The 20,699-nt window shown below is 43.5% G+C and overlaps 1 protein-coding gene across 1 annotated transcript in view; it reads left to right on the top strand.

The window, feature by feature from the left end:
- Positions 1–20,456, top strand: part of LOC142250859 (class I histocompatibility antigen, F10 alpha chain-like) — a 35,713-nt gene extending 15,257 nt beyond the window's left edge. Inside the window, exons 4-7 of the mRNA XM_075323133.1 lie at positions 2,585–2,854; positions 8,353–8,448; positions 16,630–16,656; positions 19,740–20,456. Of these exons, the coding sequence (XP_075179248.1) occupies positions 2,585–2,854; positions 8,353–8,448; positions 16,630–16,656; positions 19,740–19,765 (419 nt within the window). The 3' untranslated portion in view covers positions 19,766–20,456. The remainder of the gene's footprint in view (positions 1–2,584; positions 2,855–8,352; positions 8,449–16,629; positions 16,657–19,739) is intronic.
- Positions 20,457–20,699: the final 243 nt, after the last annotated feature.

Raw genomic sequence — 20,699 nt, 5'->3', positions numbered from 1 at the left:
AAAAACACACACAATTTTTTATTTTATTTAAAAAAAAACAAAAACCACTCTCTGACTCTTTCCTTGGTTCACCAATTTATTTAAAAAAAAAAAAGCGCATATACAGTGGGGGAAAAAATTATTTAGTCAACCACCAATTGTGCAAGTTCTCCCACTTAAGACAAGAGAGGCCTATAATTGACATAATAGGTAGACCAACTATGAGAGGCAAAATGAGAAAACAAATCCAGAAAATCACCGCATCTGATTTTTTTTTGCAAATTATGGAGGAAAATAAGTATTTGGTCAAACAAAAGTTCATCTCAGTATTTTGTTCTATATCCTTTGTTAGAAATGAGAGAGGTCAAACGTTTTCTGTAAGTCTTCACAAGGTTAGCACACACTGTTGGTGGTATGTTGGCCCGTACTTCCATGCAGATCTCCTCTAGAGCAGTGATCTTTTGGGCCTGTCGCTGGGCAACACGGACTTTCAATTCCCTCCAAAGGTTTTCTATGGGGTTGAGATCTGGAAACTGACTAGGCCACTCCAGGACCTTCATATGCTTCTTACAAAGCCACTCCTTTGTTGCCCTGGTGGTGTGCTTGGGATCATTATCATGCTGAAAGATCCAGCCACATTTCATCTTCAATGCCCTTGCTGATGGAAGGAGGTTTGCACTCAAAATCTCATGATACATGGCCCCATGCATTCTTTAATGTACGGATTAGTCGTCCTAGTCCCTTTGCAGAGAAACAGCCCTAAAGTATGATGTTGCCACCCTCATGTTTCACAGTAGGTATGGTGTTCTTTGGATGTAATTCAGCATTCCGTCTCCTCTAAACACAAGGAGTTGTGTTTCTACCAAACAGTTCTACTTCGGTTTTATCAAACCATATGACATTCTCCCAATATTCTTCTGAATAATCCAAATGCTCTCTAGCAAACTTCAGATGGGCCCGAACATGTATTGGCTTAAGCAGGGGGACATGTCTGGCACTGCAGGATCTGAGTCCCATAGTGTGTTACTGATGGTAGCCTTTGTTACGGTGGTCCCAGCTCTATGCAGGTCTTTCACTAGGTCCCCTCATTTGGTTCGGGAATATTTACTCACCGTTCTTGTGATCATTTTGACCCCACGAGGTGAGATCTTGCATGGAGCCCCAGATCGAGGGAGATTATCAGTGGTCTTGTATGTCTTCCATCTTCTTATTATTGCTCCCACAGTTGATTTCATCACACCAAGCTGCTTGCTTATTGCAGATTCAGTCTCCCCAGTCTGGTGCAGGGCTTCAATTTTGTTTCTGGTGTCCTTTGACAGCAATTTGGTCTTCACCATAATGGAGTTTGGAGTGTGACTGTTTGAGGTTGTGGACAGGTGTCTTTTATACTGATATCAAGTTCAAACAGGTGCCATTACTACAGGTAATGAGTGGGGGACAGAGGAACCTCTTAAAGAAGAAGTTACAGGTCTGTGAGAGCCAGAAATCTTGCATGTTTTTAGGTGACTAAATACTTATTTTCCACCATAATTTGCAAATAAAATCTTGCCAAATCAGACACTTTGATTTTCTGGATTTGTTTTCTCATTTTGTCTCTCATAGTTGTGGTCACCTCTGATGTCAATTACAGGCCGACCTCATCTTATTAAGTGGGAGAACTTGCACAATTGGTGGCTGACTAAATACAGGGTGGGCCATAAGTATGGATATACCCTGATAAAATGGAAGTGGTTGCAGATATCACCTTACCGTTTGTGGCCTATTAGTACACGGTAGGGGCAAAACATTTGAGGCCGGGTGACACCCATTGAGGCCATCTGCAAAGCCGCCATTTTGAATTCAACTTTACTTTTTTCAATGGGAAGGGGGTCATGTGACATCAAACACAAAAGAGAACTGCACAAGAAAAACAATGGTGTGCTCATTTTTAACCTAGCTGTATTCATTATCGAAGTGATATCAGGCAGTATCCATACTTATGGCCCACCCTGTACTTGTTTTCCCCACTGTATGTTCAACGTAGTCTAGGGAATCCAATTTAGTCCACAAATGGAAATCTGAAAAACATAAAAATAGAGAAAGAACAACACTGTCCCTCATTCACCAATTTATTAAAGAGCTATGTTCCAAGGTCTGATGCAGTCCAGTGGTTCTCATTGCATTCTTTGATTACGTAGATCAAAGGCTATGGAACCTCAGAACAAGGCTCCATAGACTTTGAGCAGCAGCAACTCTCAACTCACACTGCTCGCCATGATACCTGGCGACTCTGATGAGCGATGGTGACACACAGAACAGCAGTCGCTTCTTCTATTCCCCATCTTGCACATGATGTCCCAATAAAGTGCTATATTTAAACAGGACCAGTGGTGAGTGACGCATATTTTTCTTCTCTACATGCACGAAATTTTACATGTTCTTTGGCTTAGCAGCACATATACTGATCAATACCTGAAAAATATCAGACTCCTTGTGTGCTATTTAACAGCTTTATTTGCTTGTCGTATATTCTGTATTGACTATTTACTGTAGAAGTGCTGACGAACATTATTTTTACTCAGAAACAATATAGATTTCATTTTATGGCTTTTATTTGCCCTTTCAGTTCGGCCACATGTGAAGGTCACGGGTCGGGAGACAGGAGCGGTCATAAAGCTTCACTGCCAGGTGTACGGATTTCACCCCCGAGCTGTGGATGTAAAGTGGATGAACGGGGAGGACGAGGTTCCCTCATATGAGACCACAAATGTTCTCCCCAATCCTGACGGCACCTATCAGATTAGGGTCAGCGCAGAAGTTACCCCCAAAGAGGGCGACAGCTACTCCTGTAATGTGGATCATAGCAGCCTGGAGGAGCCGCTCCTCATACGATGGGGTGAGTGGGATCTGTGTGGTCTGTACAGTGGTGTGGAAAAGTCTTTCACCCCTTCCTGATTTCTTATTCTTTTGCAGGTTTGTCACACTTAAATGTTTCAGATCACCAGACAAATGTAAATATTAGACAACACGAAACACAAGATAACACAAATAACACAAAATGCAGTTTATAAATAAAGGTCTTTATTATTAAGGGAAAAAGAAATCCAAACCTACAGGGCCCTGTGGGAAAAAGTGATTGCCCCCTAAATCTAATAACTAGTTGAGCTGCCCTTAGCAGTAACAACTGCACTCAAGCGTTAGCTATAACTGGCAATGAGTCTTTTACAACGTTCTTGAGGAGTTTTGGCTCACTGATCTTTGCAGAATTGTAATTCAGACACATTGGAGGTTTCTGAGCATGAATTGCCTTTTAAGGCTATGTGCCCACGCTGCGGATTTTGCGCGGATTTTGCCGCGGATTTGCCGCGGATTTCACGAAAATCTGCAGCAGCGGCACTTCCAAGCCTTTTCAATGGCATTTTGGAAATGCTGTGTCCATGCTGCGGATTTTTCCGCTGCGGATTTGCCGCGGATTTTGATGCGGAAAAATCTGCAGCATGTCAATTATTTGATGCGGATTTTGGTGCGGATTTTAGGTATAGAATGGGAAAAAAAAAAAAAGGAAATCCGCATCAAAATCCGGGGCAAATCCGCGGGTGCGGATTTGCCGCGAAAGTCGCGGATTTTCATGCAGAAAAATCCGCAGGTACATTCTACCGTGGACACATAGCCTTAAGGTCACACAGTACCTCAATCAGATTAAAGCGCACCAATCACCAGGATTTTCCTATATAACCTAAAGCCAGTGGTATACTGGTGCTATCAGGCTGATTCTATACATATCTTTAGTTGTCAGCTAGGATGTATAGGTTTTGAAACACAAGCAAGTAAAGTATGTAAAATGAGCAGCTTTTTGTTTGGCAGCAGCTGCTGATCAGCTGATAGGTGGGGTGGGTATTCGTAGTGATTCCCGCCCCACTGCCTGTCCGTTCTCCCCGTTATTTATGCTAATTCTATTATAGAATTGTTTTACTAACTGACTAGAAGGACCTGTGCTGATGTCATACTCATGTAACCAGAAGGGGCGGGCCTCAGCCAGCATAGCTGATACCAGATAGCAACATTTTCTGTAGGCCGAGGCCCCACCTCTTCTGGTAACATGGGTATGACATCAGCACAAGTCCTTCTAGTCACAAAGTAAAAAAAATCTATAATATAATTAGCATAAATAACAGGGGGAGGTCGGACACGCAGGGGGTTCAGGAATCACTATGAATACCCCCCCAGCCATCAGCTGATTGGTAGCTACTGTCATTCAAAAGCTGCTCATTTTAAAAACTTTAATTGCATATGTTTCAAAACCTATACATCCGAGCTGACAGCTGCATGTATAGAATTAGCATGATGCCAGTATAGCATTGGCTTTAGGTTATATAGGAAAATCCTGGTGACTGGTGCGGTTTAAGGTCAGGACTTTGACTAGCCCACGCCAAAGTCTTCATTTTTCTTAAGCCCTTCAGAGGTGGCCTTGGTGGTGGACTTGATGGTGCTCATTGTCCTGCTGTGCTCTTCAGCTTGAGGTCACGAACAGATGGCTGGCAATCACGTTTTCACACCGCTGGGAAAACTTCTTTCTTGATGACTGTAGGGCTTCTTTAGAGTAAAAGCACATGAAATTTTAGCAATCAAACCCTTATGGACAGTAATATACTGTAGAAGCAGATAAGCAGATGAGATTTTAAAATCTAATTTATTCTTTACAGAATTTTGAAATTTGCAACATGTCAATTTTCCAAGTGGATTCTTAGTGCAGATTTTAGTGGATTCACACATAGCAGAAATTGTTACAGAAATTTCTGCAACTGAAGATTAGTTCAGCAAAAAGAAAAATGAACTCCAGCGGAAAAAAGTCCAGGAAAAAGTTATTATCTTTTCATAAAAAAATCCATATTTTATTTAATCTTCCATTAAAAGTCATTTGTAAATCCACAAGTAAGGGGCAAGGTAGTGTAAATGGGGGTAGTAGTCCCACAGGACTATGCGTTTCGGCGTGTATTTACGCCTTCCTCATGGTTCACCTGATGGGTGGGATAAGGATAAATGGAATGGGGTTTAGGTAATTAGAGGCAGGAAAAAAATGGAATTCTACACGGGCCAGGAACAGAATGGATTTTTACATGTAGAAATCTCTGAAAAAAAATCTTCCACATGTGAATCCACTATTGGAATGAAAAGGGTAGAAATCAAAAGCAAATCCGCAACAACAGGTGGATATGCCGAAACCGTGTGAGATCGGCAACCTGTGCAGACGCTGTTGCTTTTCACGGCTTCTTAGAACCATTGACCATATTTTGTATTATTAAATCATAGATTAAAACACCAATGTCATACAAATGTTCCATTCACTCACTGAGAGCAGCATTTTTTGTTTTGTCTTAGTTTCGTTGTGGTGGCTATTTATTTTATAAAAGTGACAAAAGAAAGAGCAGCCATATTTGTAGTCAACAATAAATTAGTTATAAGGGTTAATCGTACATAGAAACTTGGCAGCTCATAATAGAGTTTGCAAGGACAGACTTTGTACAAACCATTCTGCTTAGCAGGTACCGTGGCCTTCACCCTTTAACCCATATATAAGGATCTAGACTTACAAAAGGTCCTCTGGTTTATGGTGATGGAGTAGCTGTTGGCTCGTGGAGTGAGCTGGCTGAGAAGAGTTGATTAGCCTGGTCAAAACCAGGAAGGCCAGATACAGGATAAGGCCTCGGTTCCACTTGCGCATAGCTTCCTATGCGAGAGCATTCGAAGCGATATGCTAATGACCCTCTGCTGCGAGCGTCAGCCGAGAGTCATGCCACTGTGATGTGATCTTGTGATCAGATCACAGGTGCGGAGAAGAGGGTAGGTGCACTTTCTCCCCATCTCCTCTGTGTACATCGCACTGCACTCGGATAACATGCAAGTGCAGTGCGATGTTTCACACGCACCCATAGACTTGTATGGGGGTGAGTGAGCCGAGACTCGCTGCCAAACGCAACATGCTGCAATTCATTTCTCAGGCCAATACGACATGAGAAATAAATCGCAGATGGACACTGCCCCATAGTTTTGCACTGGTGCAAGTGCAGTCTGATGTATTATAGGATTGCTCTCGATCTGTGCAAAACGCAAGTGGAACTGAGGCCTCACATTAGGAGTCCGAGACAAAGTCAGAAGATAGCCGAGGACAGAATCAGCAAATCGATGATTAAGTTAATTCAGGCTCAACAACAGGTATCCAATAATTCGGATCATATAAGAGTAAAGCCGGAGAAGAAGACCAAGATCAGTGCAAACTACTGATGTAAAATACTGAGCAAATACTGAATGTGTGGCTTTAGAATGGTTACAGCAGCAGCAGGTGACAGAAGGCAGACACTGCAATTTCCGGTAGGGAGGTGACTTTCGTTTCTGAGAAATTGATCAATATATGTACATAGGTTATATTAGATCATCTATATATATAATTGCCTTATTCTCTCTGTCTGTCTTGCTCCAAAATTGTGTCACCGTGACAGTGTCGTTACAGTGACAACTGTCGGATTGGCCGCTGGGCTCAGCCTGGCCCCGCCCCCCCACGGATTGGCCGCTTACCTCGGCCTGGCCCCGCCCCCCACATGGATTAGCCGCTCGCCCCGGCCCTCCGCACGCATCGCCCGCTCCAGCGTACACCGGCTCCCGGTACACATGTGCAGGGAGCCGGCATACGCTGACGCCTCGCCCGCTCGCCCCCGCCGCACGTTAGCACACTCGGCCCCGTCCCCGGCGGATATAACCTTGCGATGCTGGGATCGTGACGGAGCCGGTGTATGCTGGTAACCATGATACACATCGCGTAACTATAGGAAGCGCTTCCCTTAGTTACCCAATGTGTATCATGGTTACCAGCGTACACCGGCTCCAGGTACACATGTGCAGGGAGCCGGCATACGCTGATGCCTCGCCCGCTCAGCCCCGCCCCCGGCACACGTTGCCACGCTCGGACCCGCCCCCGGTGGCCCCAGCATGGGGGATGGAGCACGATGGGGGGGGTGCAGCATGGAGGATGGAGCACGATGGGGGGTGCGCAGCATGGGAGATGTAGCACGATGGGGGGTGCGCAGCATGGGGGATGGAGCACGATGGGGGGTGTGCAGCATCGGAGATGGAGCACGATGGGGGGTGCGCAACATGGGGGATGGAGCACGATGAGGGGTGTGCAGCATGGGGGATGGAGCACGATGAGGGGTGCGCAGCATGGGGGATGGAGCACGATGGGGGGTGCGCAGCATGGAGAATGGAGCACAATGGGGGGTGCGCAGCATGGGAGATGTAGCACGATGGGGGTGCGCAGCATGGGGGATGGAGCACGATGGGGGGTGTGCAGCATGGGAGATGGAGCACGATGGGGGGTGCGCAGCATGGGGGATGGAGCACGATGAGGGGTGTGCAGCATGGGGGATGGAGCACGATGAGGGGTGCGCAGCATGGGGGATGGAGCACGATGGGGGGTGCGCAGCATGGAGGATGGAGCACAATGGGGGGTGTGCAGCATGGAGGATGGAGCACGATGGGGGGTACGCAGCATGGGGGATGGAGCACGATGGGGGGTGCGCAGCATGGGGGATGGAGCACGATGGGGGTGCGCAGCATGTCGGATGGAGCACGATGGGGGGTGCGCAGCATGGGGGATGGAGCACAATGGGGGTGCGCAGCATGGGGGATGGAGTAAAATAGGGGGTGCGCAGCATGGGGGATGGAGCACGATGGGGGGTGCGCAGCATGGGGGATGGAGCATGATGGGGGATGGAGCATGATGGGGGGTGCGCAGCATGGGGGATGGAACACGATGGGAGGTGCGCAGCATGGGGGATGGAACACGATGAGGGGTGCACACCTCCCCCCAAAACACACACACACCGCCACACGCGCACCGCACAACACACCACACACACACTGGGAACCACAAACACCGCCCTACACAGACACCCACACACACACAGACAACGCCGCACACACACAACACCCAACACACAAACACCGCGGCATACATAAATATACGCACATACCGCGCAACACACACACTGCACAAAACATACCTCCCCCCAAAACACACACACGCACTCCACACCCACACAAACCGCGCAACACACACAGCACCACACACACAGAACGCTGCAGACACACAGTGCTCCACAAACAACGCAACACACACAACGCAACACACATACAACACCGCTCTCACACCCCCCCACACCCAGACAACACCCAGACCATGTACAGCGCCCTACACAAACACTGGCAACTACACACAACATCTATATATATAACACAAATCATACATTAACTACACAATACGTAAATTCTAGAATACCCGATGCGTTAGAATCGGGCCACCTTCTAGTTATATAATATTCTCCTTATTTTATCCTTTAGAACCTCCACAGAACTCCCATCTGGTCGTGGTCATCACAGTGGTCTCCATCGTTCTTATTCTCACATCTGTCATCGCTGGAGTTATTATATATAAAAGTAAGTGCAGGAATAAAGGGCTCAGTGCAGCCGCAAATTAGGGAATAATCGCTGTTCACATAGAAAAGGGCACTCAAAATGGTGCAGTCGTAAAAGGGTTCTCTAGGACTGGGCTCACATACTGTATATATGGCCGACACTGAGTCATCATTTCATTCGGCGTTTAATAAAGATGCTGGGTGGAAACCTACAGTATGGAGCAATTAATCTCACTGTTTGTGTCAGGCATATTCATTTTTGCACTGAACAGGTATTGTTACCGGTCCAGAGGCTCAACTACAATATTTCATGTAAGGTTCAGATCTGGCTCTGGTCCAGCATCTGGCCGTAAATAGTGAAATAGACTTATGTCAACCCATGCAGTTTAAAGGCCCCTTTACACACTGAAACTTTCTAGCGATGCCACCAGCGATCCCAACCTGGCCGGGATCGCTACAAAGTCTCTGGTGAGCTGTCAAACAGGCAGACCTGGCCAACGACGCAACAGCGATCCGGACCTGCAGAACGACCTAGCTAGTCATTGGGGACGTTGTAAAGCAGCTTTTTGAAAGGGAAGTCGCTAACGAAGTCGCTGTAAAGTCCCCTTTACACACTGAAACTTTCTAGCGATCATGCTGGACAGCGGGAAACAAAGGACCAAAGAATGGTCCTGAACGATTTGTAGCGATCACAACTTCACAGCGGGGGCCAGGTCGCTGATGTGTTTCACACACTGCAATGTCGCTGGGGAGGTCGCTATTACGTCACAAAACCGGTGACGTTACAGCGATGTCATTTGCGATGTTGCAGTGTGTAAAGCCACCTTAAGGGTATATGCACACAACACCTTTTTCAGGTGGATTTTATTGAAGGGAGATAACACATAAAGGCTGTGGGGCAACAGAGAAAGGAGTATTTTGGAACAGGGGTAAAAGGGAACCTGTCACCAGTTTTTTCACTCTTAGGCTATGTGCGTACGTTGCGTACTGGCCCTGCAGAAATTTCTGCAGCGATCTGAAGAGCACACGTGCGCTTCAAATCGCTGCAGAAAATGTCCGTAGTGAAAAACAAAAAAAAGCCGATTCCATGCACTCTGACTGCAGCTCCTGCCATAGACAGAGCAGGGGATGCCGGCAAAGCGCACAGAAGAAGTGACATGTCACTTCTTAGAACGCGCGCTTCGGGCAGCAGTCGAAGCGCTGCGCTCTAATACGCCACGTGCGCACGACTCCTGCACAATCTCCATAGATTGTGCAGGGGACGCAGGATGCATGCAGTTACGCTGCGCTACAAAGCACAGCGTAACTGCATGTAATTACGCAACGTGCGCACATAGCCTTAAACTAAAAGTGTCACCTTCTACAGCTCCTGGGCTGCATTCTATGAAGGTGCACCTTGTTCCTGACTAAAATTGTAAATACCCTGAAATAACTTTATAAAATCTGACCACCACACGTATGATAATTGCCTGATCTAGTCAGATGGGCGTGATAATTTTCAGCTACTTTCCCTCCTTCTGGCCTTGCTCGCTGTCCTCCTTTCATGATTGACGTGGATGGACGCCTCCGTCATCATCCACGTTGCTCTGCCAAATCTCGTGCCTGTGCAGAGTCATTCCCGGCTCGCGCAGGCGCAGTTCGCTCTGCCCCATCGCTGACAGAGCTGAAAATATAGTTGCCCTTGCGCGCGCCGGTGAGGTATTTGCACAGGCATGAGATTATGGTCGGCGCTGTGCATGACCTCACCTGCGTCATCCTCGTACCTGACAATAATCTCACGCCTGCGCAAATACCTCACCGGCGCGCGCGAGGGCAACTATGTTTTTAGCTCTGCCAGTGATGGGGCAGAGCCAGGAATGACTCTGCACAGGCACGAGATTGGGCAGAGCAACGTGGATGATGACGGAGGCGTCCATCCAGGTCAATCATGAAAGGAGGACTGCGAGCAAGGCCAAAAAGAGGGAAAGTAGCCGAAAATTATCACCCCTGACTGACTAGATTAGGCAATTAGCATACGTGGCGGTCAGATTTTATAAAGTTATTTCAGGGGTTTACAATTTTAGTCAAGAACAAGGTGCACCTTCATAGAATGCAGCCCAGGAGCTGCAGAAGGTGACGCTTTTACTTTAATAGTGAAAAAACTGGTGACAGGTTCCCTTTAATACACAATTGAGCTATTTAGCTGAAGTAAACTACAACTGTCGCCTCAATTACCACAATGAATAAAAGTACAAATAACTGCAGATAATATACTTATACTTTACTACTCTGTGCTCTAACCTAATGGCCTCCACTAATGGGACCGAGCGGACACCGCACTGTAACTACAGAGGCCTGCACTAAACCTTAACCAGAGCGCACAAGAACAAACTCACGGTATCGTCCATGGAGCCGGCCCTCTCTTGGGATACAAAGTCAATTGGTGTGCACTTCTCCTGAGCCGAGCGGAAACAGCTTTTCTTCTCTTGAGTCACGGGGCAACTGTCCTCATCCGGCCGACATCTTCTCCTGGGTCGGGTATCGACTGAGTAACACTCTGGGTTTTCATCTCAGGCAACGTCCCGCTTTTCTCTCCGTGCCTGTGGCACAACCACTTCTGGAATCTCCCTCAGACGTCTCTCTCCTCACTAGTGATGTGTCGGTCGCGAACGATTCGACACAAAGATCCGGCTCCCTGCTGTGAACGACAGGAGCCGGATCACCAGTGTGAGCCACTGAAATCACTAAACGGCTCTTTTCGCAGTCAAACCCCCGCCCACCCGTGGCTAAACTCCGCCTACTCAGCAATCTAATTGCCGCTTGTCAGTGGGCAGGGCTTAGCCACGGGTGGGCGTGGCTTTGGCGGCGTTACTATAATTTTAAATATGTGTTCACCTGGGGTGAACACATATTGAATAAGGAGCTGAAAACAAGGTGAAAGATCCGTCTCTTTTTGGTGAGCGGAGCCATGGGAACCGGATCACCAAAAAGAGCCGGACTGCCCATCACTACTCCTCACAGACACTTTCCTGCACTTTTCTGTCTGGGCTAAACCATACGAAGTCTCAAGGAGGGGGTGAGTCAGCCAATCCAACTCACACCTGAAACAGGGGCCATTGTTGCCTTAGTTACCAAAAGTATCTAGTTCTCTGCTCACCAGCACCTGCATATTACTCTTCCTGCACCAACAAACCTTCCATCTATATCCGTACATATAACCATCATACATGTATGACACGCAGAGCTCACACTTTAAAGTAGTCCCAAAACACACATTATAGGATACTAAAATGACCGGTCTTTTTGAGCGCTAATGATAGATCTTAAAACTTGGATTATTTAGTAGATAGTAAGGCTTTATTATTAAAATAAAGCTCTTGTTTTCACAACGCGTTTCAGCAAGATCCACTTGCTTTCCTCAGGTGTAACAAGAGCCAATACACATTAAATTTATAGGTGAAACAAACCCCTTTTGGTAGGGCTTATGGGTGTGTCATACATACAAATGATTTAACCCTTAAATATTAAAAAGATTTTTTTAGGTAGGTTATAAAAAGTCGGATAAGATTATGTAAGATCTATAAAAATTATAAAAAGTCTATAAAAACCATAGAACATAATTATCTAATAAAAGCGGGATATATACAACTTTTTCTGAAATATAATATAATCTGGTATTTATACCAGATTATATTTATCTGGTATTAATCTAAACCCGATTAACCCGCCAGGACGCCCAATAATATCAGGGGTTAATTCCATAACCAGCAACCTTTCTCATTTTGTGGATCTGTTCCTACAAGAATATGTGGTAAAGTTAGAATCATATTTGAAAGACTCAACCCAATTGATCAGGGCAGTATTAGCCCTACCCCCATTGAAGAATAGTATACTCCTCACGATGGATGTTTGCTCACTATATAACAATATAACGCATACCAGGGGCTTATCAGCCATTGAAAAAGTACTACTAAAGGATATGGAAATTTCAACTCCACAACGGAAATTCATACTAAGGGCAATACAATTTATCTTAGAGAATAATGTGTTTACCTTCGAGGGTGCCTATTACAAACAAATCAGAGGCTGCGCGATGGGGACGCGATTCGCACCAAGCTATGCCAACATCTTTATGGGTGCATTTGAATCCGTCTCCATCGCGCAATCTATATTCAAGGAACACATAGTACATTACCGTCGTTTCATTGATGACCTCTTTATCATATGGAAAGGCCCCCTAGAGAAATTATTAGAATTTATAGAGGACATCAACAGAAACGAATGGGGTCTATCATTAATGGCTACATATTCAAATAAGACCATTCAATTCCTAGATTTACAAATCAATCTAAACGAAGAAGGAACAATTACAACATCCACACACTTTAAACCAGTAGATGTGAACAGCTATTTAAAATATAACAGCGGACACCTACCAAGATGGATCAGAAATATACCATATGGGCAATACAGAAGAATTAGAAAGAACTGTACAGCAGATACGGACTATATGAAAGAGTGCAAAATCCTTAAACATAGATTCCTGGAAAAGGGATAACCTAAAAGATTGATACAGGATGCATATAAAAAAAACAAATTACCTTACCCAGGAAATATGTGTACAACCTAAACAAGTGAATGATATGAATAAGGATGAAAAATCCAAATTATCTAAATGGAGTCTTGTTACTACATTCTGCCAACCAAGAACTCATATTGAGAGACTAATCAAAAAATACTGGTTCATATTAAAAAGTGACCCCATATTAACAGATTATATACCAAATAGACCCATTATCATTTACAAGAAAAATAGGAGTCTGGGTAATTTAATTGCACCAAGTAACACTATTCAGAAACCTCTAACTGCTAAGATGAGCGACACAAACCACTGGGGTTGCTACCCATGCCATACATCAAAATGTCTATGCTGCCAGGTAATCACAAGAGGAGAAAAAACATACATGCCAAAAACTACAAGGGAAACCTTTACAATAAAAAACAGATATGATTGCCACTCTACATATGTAGTATATTTGTTGGAGTGCCCATGTGGCATCCAATATGTGGGAAGAACTATTCAAGAAATGCATGCACGGTTAAATAAACACCGACATAATATAAAAAATGGATACCCCTTACATAGTGTATCTAGACACTACAATAATGTACATAATAGGGATCCAAAAATGAAACTTACAATTATAGATTCCATTGACAATATAGATCCAAGGTCAGTGAATAAACTCATTAAAAAAGAAAGTTATTGGATCTTCAAATTGGGCACGCTAGCTCCGGAAGGGCACAATGTAATGATAGATAATGTTGCTAAATATTGATAATAACTATATCCATTCAGAAAATAATTCCATAGGATAATACGTGCATAAGAATAAGTATACATGAGACTATATATATGTGCACATACAATATATACACATATAAACAAATAAATTAAAAATGAATAAAGGATAAAAGCAAAAAAGATGAATAAAATATAATATTAATAAACTGTATGTATGTTGAGAAAAAATACAAATTTATTGAAAAATCAAAAGAGATACTGGTAATATTAAAAATCAATGGGTAAAAGAAATTTTGACAAAAAAGAACATGACAATAAGAACCTGACAATCCCCCATATCTGTATACCTGCACATATATTTATATATATTGATATATATTATAATAGAAAAAGGGTATACTCAGTTTTAACAAAATTTTATTATGATACCAGATTATATTATATTATATTTCAGAAAAAGTTGTATATATCCCGCTTTTATTAGATAATTATGTTCTATGGTTTTTATAGACTTTTTATAATTTTTATAGATCTTACATAATCTTATCCGACTTTTTATAACCTACCTAAAAAAATCTTTTTAATATTTAAGGGTTAAATCATTTGTATGTATGACACACCCATAAGCCCTACCAAAAGGGGTTTGTTTCACCTATAAATTTAATGTGTATTGGCTCTTGTTACACCTGAGGAAAGCAAGTGGATCTTGCTGAAACGCATTGTGAAAACAAGAGCTTTATTTTAATAATAAAGCCTTACTATCTACTAAATAATCCAAGTTTTAAGATCTATCATTAGCGCTCAAAAAGACCGGTCATTTTAGTATCCTACACTGTCTACTCCCGCAAGGGAATCCGGCAAGAGCTGCTGCGATTTATAGATCTTACTAGTCCACTCTGAGCAACCCAGCGGGAGGACGCAGAGCCGATCTGAGTTCCAGGAACCAAGGAGCCAGTAAACCAGGAGCCATCAGCGGTAAACTGTCCATATCCACCCAGCTAAACATCGGATAGTGCCAGCAAACTCAGCCCCTCATCCTCCAGAGGAATTATACACCCACCACCGAGGTTGTGCGAGGGCGCACAACCTAATCAGGTGAGCAGTTTTTATAATTTAATCCAAAGAAATTTATCCACGGGTGCTCCTCATATTGCGCTATCATATCTTTACAGCAAAACACACATTATGTAATACTCTTTAATACAACACTTAGTAAGAGTGGGGGGATCGGGACCACCTCCTACATTACTTCCAGGTGTCATCTCTTTTTCCTACATTTTGCATCTTCTTTTTCTCATCTCTTTTATAAATCTGAAGGGGTTAAGAATGTGTGAACTTTTTTAGATATTGTTGTTTAGCAATGGATGAAGATGGCTTCCATTTACATCCCTTTTTTAATAAATTCCGATTGACTTTAAGGCCGAATCTGATCCACGAAATGGAAGAGAAGACGCTCTGAGTTGCACACACTGGACACACAGAAATCTGTTTTGAAAATAAATCTAGTTATAGATACTCAGCTCCATGAGTCTGTGAGCAAAATCCACTCCTTCTATGCCACTGGAACTCCAAATTAATAAGATTTGTTATACAAGCGCCTGGAGAAATCAACACAGCACACACACTTAGTATGGTGTACTGAGAGTTTCGGTTTTATTACATCATGTGACCAGCTGATATAGTATCCCAAACAAAGAAGTAACTATGCACCAATAAGAGCCGCAGGGGTGTACAGTGGAATCTCGCTTAACGAGTAACCCAGTTAGCGAGTATTTCGCCTAACGAGCAAAGCTTTCTGTAAATTTGTAACTCGGTTTAGGAGAAAGCCTTGCTGTACGAGCAAAATACTCACCGCACACACTTCCGGTTCCGTACATCCACCGCGCTCTAACCCGCTCTTGCAGTCCACACAAACACACACAAGCACGCACAAGCATACACACATATTATGCTCACCTTACCTTCTGTTCCCTCGCCGGCTTCCTGGAACTTGCATGTATCGGCTAACCAAGCCGACTGATGCTGGACCTTCAGCTCCCAGCGCGCTGACGTCAAAGGCAGGAGCCACTTGCCTCTGATTGGCCAGCGCACTGCCTTGAGTAGCGGCTGACAGGGGAAGGTCCTCCTTCCACAGGATGTGTATCCGGTAACCATCACGACAAAGGAAGGAACGTCCGCTGTCAGGCGCTACTCAAAGGCGCTGGTCAATTGGAGGCCTTTGACTTCAGCACACTGAGTGTGGAAGGTCCGGCATCGGTCCCCTTGGTTACCCGATACACATCTTATACGGGCGAACTGCAAGTTCTAGGAGACCGGCGAGGGAACGGAAGGTAAGGTGAGCATAATCTGTGTTTGTGCGTGTTTGTACGTGTGTGGAATGGCACAATAGGGCACCAGGATGGGACATTTAACAAGTTGTGTAACGAATTGTCTGCATTCCAATGATTTCCTATGGGAAATCTTGCTTTGCTGAACGAGTAACTTGGTTAACAAGCACAGTCCCAGAACGGATTGTTCTCGTTCACCAAGGTTCCACTGTGTGTAGAAATGTGAAACTTCCCGCCCATTAGTGTTAGTTGAACCCTATAACATCATAAAGTTATAAGACAAAATGGTTTCTATAGAATACAAAATGGCTTGTATTCTCTCACAAGGCGTTCTACAAGAGATAAACTCCTAGCCTCACATCCAAGACAATGAACCTGTGAGGAGGAAAGATGGTAGCATTTCATACCTGTCCAAAATAAATAAGAGGTAGAGAAATAAAACTTCTTCATGCTCATGTTATCTGTCACCTAGAATTCTGTTGTACAAAATTTCTATCTATATATTCAGAAGGAAAGAGAATCTTTTTAACTTTCTTAAATCACAATTTTTCCTGTTTTCTGTATTTAATCCCTTCTCCTTTGCTTATTTCAGAAAAGAAGAATTACACAGCAGCTGGCAGTGAGTATTCTGCACTGGGCGCTGATCTCTGCATTCACTATTTGTGATATTTTATCATCTTCTACACAATGGGGGACTCGAGCAATTTTCTGGAAAATTTCCCAGAAAAAGGCTTGAGTCTCCCATTGACTTTCATTATAGTCGGTGTAATGCAAGTCACTACTTACGGATAGTACAGACGGAAGAGTAGTCAGGAAAGCCTAGGTCTGGTAGCAGAAGGACACGTATGGATACAGGGAGTACACAGAGGCGTAGTCAGGTCACAATCCGAGGGTCAGAATTCCAGGAAGGCACGTAATAGATTCAGGGAGTAAACTAAGACGTGGTCAGCTAACAGTCCAAGGTAAAAGCCAGGAGGTCACGACAGGAACAGGGAGCGGGCAAAGAGGAGTCAAACAACACTCCAGGGTCAGAGAATAAAGCTCAGAATACTTGCAGAAACACAGGTCAACAGCACAACAACTGAACCAGAATGTACTATTGGCGAGGTTCTGAGAGAGCATGCTCAGTAAAGAAGCAGAGCAATTACCAGCACGATGAAATACCTGAGCAAACAGCACCTCCCAGAACAAGCATGGAATCCTGCGCAGTCAATCAACCTGCCAGCTCAGTACCCCAGGAAAACACAGCAGAGCATCTCCAAATACAAGATGCTCTGCACAGAGGAATCGTGACACTGCCAGCGACGTACTCCTGAAAAACACAGCAGAGCATCTCCTATTGTGCAATATGCGCTGCACAGAGGAATCGTGACAGTCGGTACACGATTTGTGCCCATCTAAGCGACCGACTGCTCTTCACGAGTAGCACCCAAGTATGGTAGTGCTCACTCATGTCTACAAGTCACCAATATTCAATGTAAATATATTTCTAAATGTTCAATTGATATGAATTTCTTGCCAAATGTCATTGACAACCCATCCAATCCACACAGGCAAAGAAATCCATATATGTCCATAAATTTAGTAATGTGTAATAAAGAGAAATGACACAGGGAAAAAGTATTGAACACATGAAGAAAGATGTGCAAAAAGCCATGTAAAGTCCTGACACCAGCTGATATATATCAGTAATTAGAAAACAATCCTGCCACTCAATGAAAAATAATATCAGCTGGTTGAATTGATGGCTGATAAAAAGGTGTCTCATTACCAAGGTGCCACACAAGAAACATCTCATGATGGGTTAAACCAGTGAGCTGTCTCAAGACCTTCAGAACTTTATTGTCGCAAAACATACTGATGGCATTGGTTACAGAGCAATTTCTAAACTTCTCAATTGAGCAGTGTTGAGGCCGTAATTCAGAAAGAACCTCATTTGACTCTAAACTGGCCACGACACAGTGATCCCTGCAAGATTTCTGACAGAGGAGTGAAAATAATTATCAGAAGAGTTTTGCAAGAGCCAAGGACCACCTGTCGAGAGTGACAGAAAGACCTGGAATCAGCAGGCACAATTGTTTAAAAGAAAATAATAAGTAATGCACTCCGCCTCCATGGCCTGTATGCACGCTCCTGTATGCACGTTCTTCAAACAAGATTTCATTGCTGAACAAAAAGCAGGTTCAAGAGCGTTTAAAGTTTGCTCAACAGCATTTAGAGAAGCCTGAAATACTGGAGAATATAGTCTGGTCAGAGAAGACAAAAACTGAACTCTTTGGAGCCCATAATACACAACATGTTTAGAGGCCAAATCACCCCAAAAACACCAACAGTGAAATGTGAAGGTGAAACATCATGGTGTGGGGCTGTTTTTCATCATACGGCACTGGACACTTCATATAATTGAAGGAAGGATGAATGTCAAATGTTCCAAGACATTCTAGATAATAAACTGCTGCCATCTACCAGATGATGAAGATGAAATGAGACCGAACATTTCAGCAAGACAATGATCCCAAACACACAGCCAAGGAAACGCTCAACTAGCTTCAGAGTAAAGGTTGCTTTACACGCATCGATTTCTCCAGCGATCGCATGTGCGATCGCACCCGCCCCCATCGTTTGTGCGGCACGGGCAATTTGTTGCCCGTGTCGCACAAAGTTGATAACCCCCGTCACACGTACTTGCCGCACGGACGACCTTGCTGTGGGCGTCGAACATCCACTTCCTGAAGGGGGAGGGACATTTGGCGTCACAGCGACATCACACAGCGGCCATCCAATAGAAGCAGAGGGGCGGAGATGAGCGGGACGTAACATCCCGCCCACCTCCTTCCTTCCGCATTGCCGGCGGGACGCAGGTAAGCTTTGTTCCTTGTTCCCGGGGTGTGACGCGGAGTGATGTCTGCAGCCTCGGGAACGATGAACAACCTGCATCCAGGAAATTGAACAATATTTTAGAAATGAGCGACGTGTCAACGAGCAACGATAAGGTGAGTATTTTTGCTCGTTCACAGTCGCTCATAGCTGTCACATGCTACAATATGTCAAACAATGCCGGATGTGCGTCACTATCGACGTGACCCCGACGACATATCGTTACATATATCGTAGCGTGTAACGCGCCCTTTAGAAAATAAATCTGCTAGAATGGCGGAGCCGATCTCCGGAGCTGAATCCAATAGAAATGTCTGGAAGGAACTAAAGCTCAGAGATCATAGGAGCCGGGACCTGCAGGATGTGAGGAGTGTGTGCGGAAGAATGGGCCAAAATTCTTCTGAACAATGCAGGCGACTAGTGTCTCCATACAGGAGGGGTCTGGAGGCTTCATCACCAACAAAGAAGAATGTACCAAGTATTAAATACAATCCAGTAATGAGTTCAATACTTTTTGCATGTGTCATTTCTCATTATTACACATAATTTCTGGAAATCTATGGTTTGCCTGTGCGGATTGGATGGTATCTTATTGACATCTGGTGAGAAATTCATGCCAATGGCACCTCTAGAAATATATTTACTTACAAAATTGGTGACGTGTTCAATAATTATTTCACCCAATGTAAGTGCTATGTACTGTGTAACTTCATAGACCAAAGTAGAATAAGAACATAAATACTCTGTGTATATTTATCAATGTTATTGTGCAATTATTTTATGTTATTATCCATGACAAACAATTTTTTTCATTTCTTTTCACAGCTTCAGACTCGTCCTCTGATACATGAACCTGCATGAATGTACGTGAATATCTGGAAAAAAGATGTGTGCCCCTTGTAATAAAATGTAATTAGTCATCGGCTGTGAAAACAACAGAATAACTTGTATTATCATCTTAGCTCTATGATTAGAAGAAGATAAGAGCGTCATTCACAAAGGTCTTACATCCTGCGACTCTTCAGTTATAGCCGTTCATGCTTTTTAAATAATTTGGGCATATCGTCCTTAAGAAGAAGGAAAATCTAGGACGATTTGTCAATTATTTTTTATTTATTCTTGTTTTTTTACTAAAACCAAAAAATATATAGTACTTGGACAATAAATAATTTTATTTTAAAAAAATTCAAGTTTATTTTTTGAAAAATTCTTTAAAAACATATAATTCAAACAAATACCGACATCACAGACCATAGAAAAGTGGTCAGAAAAAGGGAATTTCCAGTGCGGTCCAAAATATCTTGTTAAAATTCATTTTTATTTATAAATCCATAAAATAGGAAATTACAAGCGGTCAGCAGGATATTGCAAAGATGTTATTCAGACCCCACAAAGCTACGCGTTTCGACGTGAGTCTTAATCATGCTCTGGGGAGGAAGGGATGTCGGCTTCCTATATCGTATAACACACACCCTCCCAAATTATATGCACATGTTTTCATTAAGGAAACTTTCACAAAAGAACACATCACATTACATAGGTGTATGCACTGCGGTTTTTCCATGGAAAAAGTAAGAAGAAAGAAAAAAGAGAGAGACGAAGAATGAGAAAACAGGGAAGAAGATGAAGAAAAATAGGGAAAAAAAGAAAAAGATAAAGAATAAAGTGATAGATAGAAACCAATGATGGAAAAAAGTGAATTAAAATACAGTGGTTAAAAACATATCATGTACAATTATTAAAATATAATTATGTGGTAAGCTAATGCATGATTATATAGAACAA

The sequence above is a fragment of the Anomaloglossus baeobatrachus genome, chromosome 9 (assembly GCF_048569485.1).
Source record: "Anomaloglossus baeobatrachus isolate aAnoBae1 chromosome 9, aAnoBae1.hap1, whole genome shotgun sequence".
NCBI lineage: Eukaryota > Metazoa > Chordata > Amphibia > Anura > Aromobatidae > Anomaloglossus > Anomaloglossus baeobatrachus.
The sequence above is the reverse complement of the archived record's forward strand: the minus strand, read 5'-3'. Positions and strand labels throughout refer to the sequence as shown.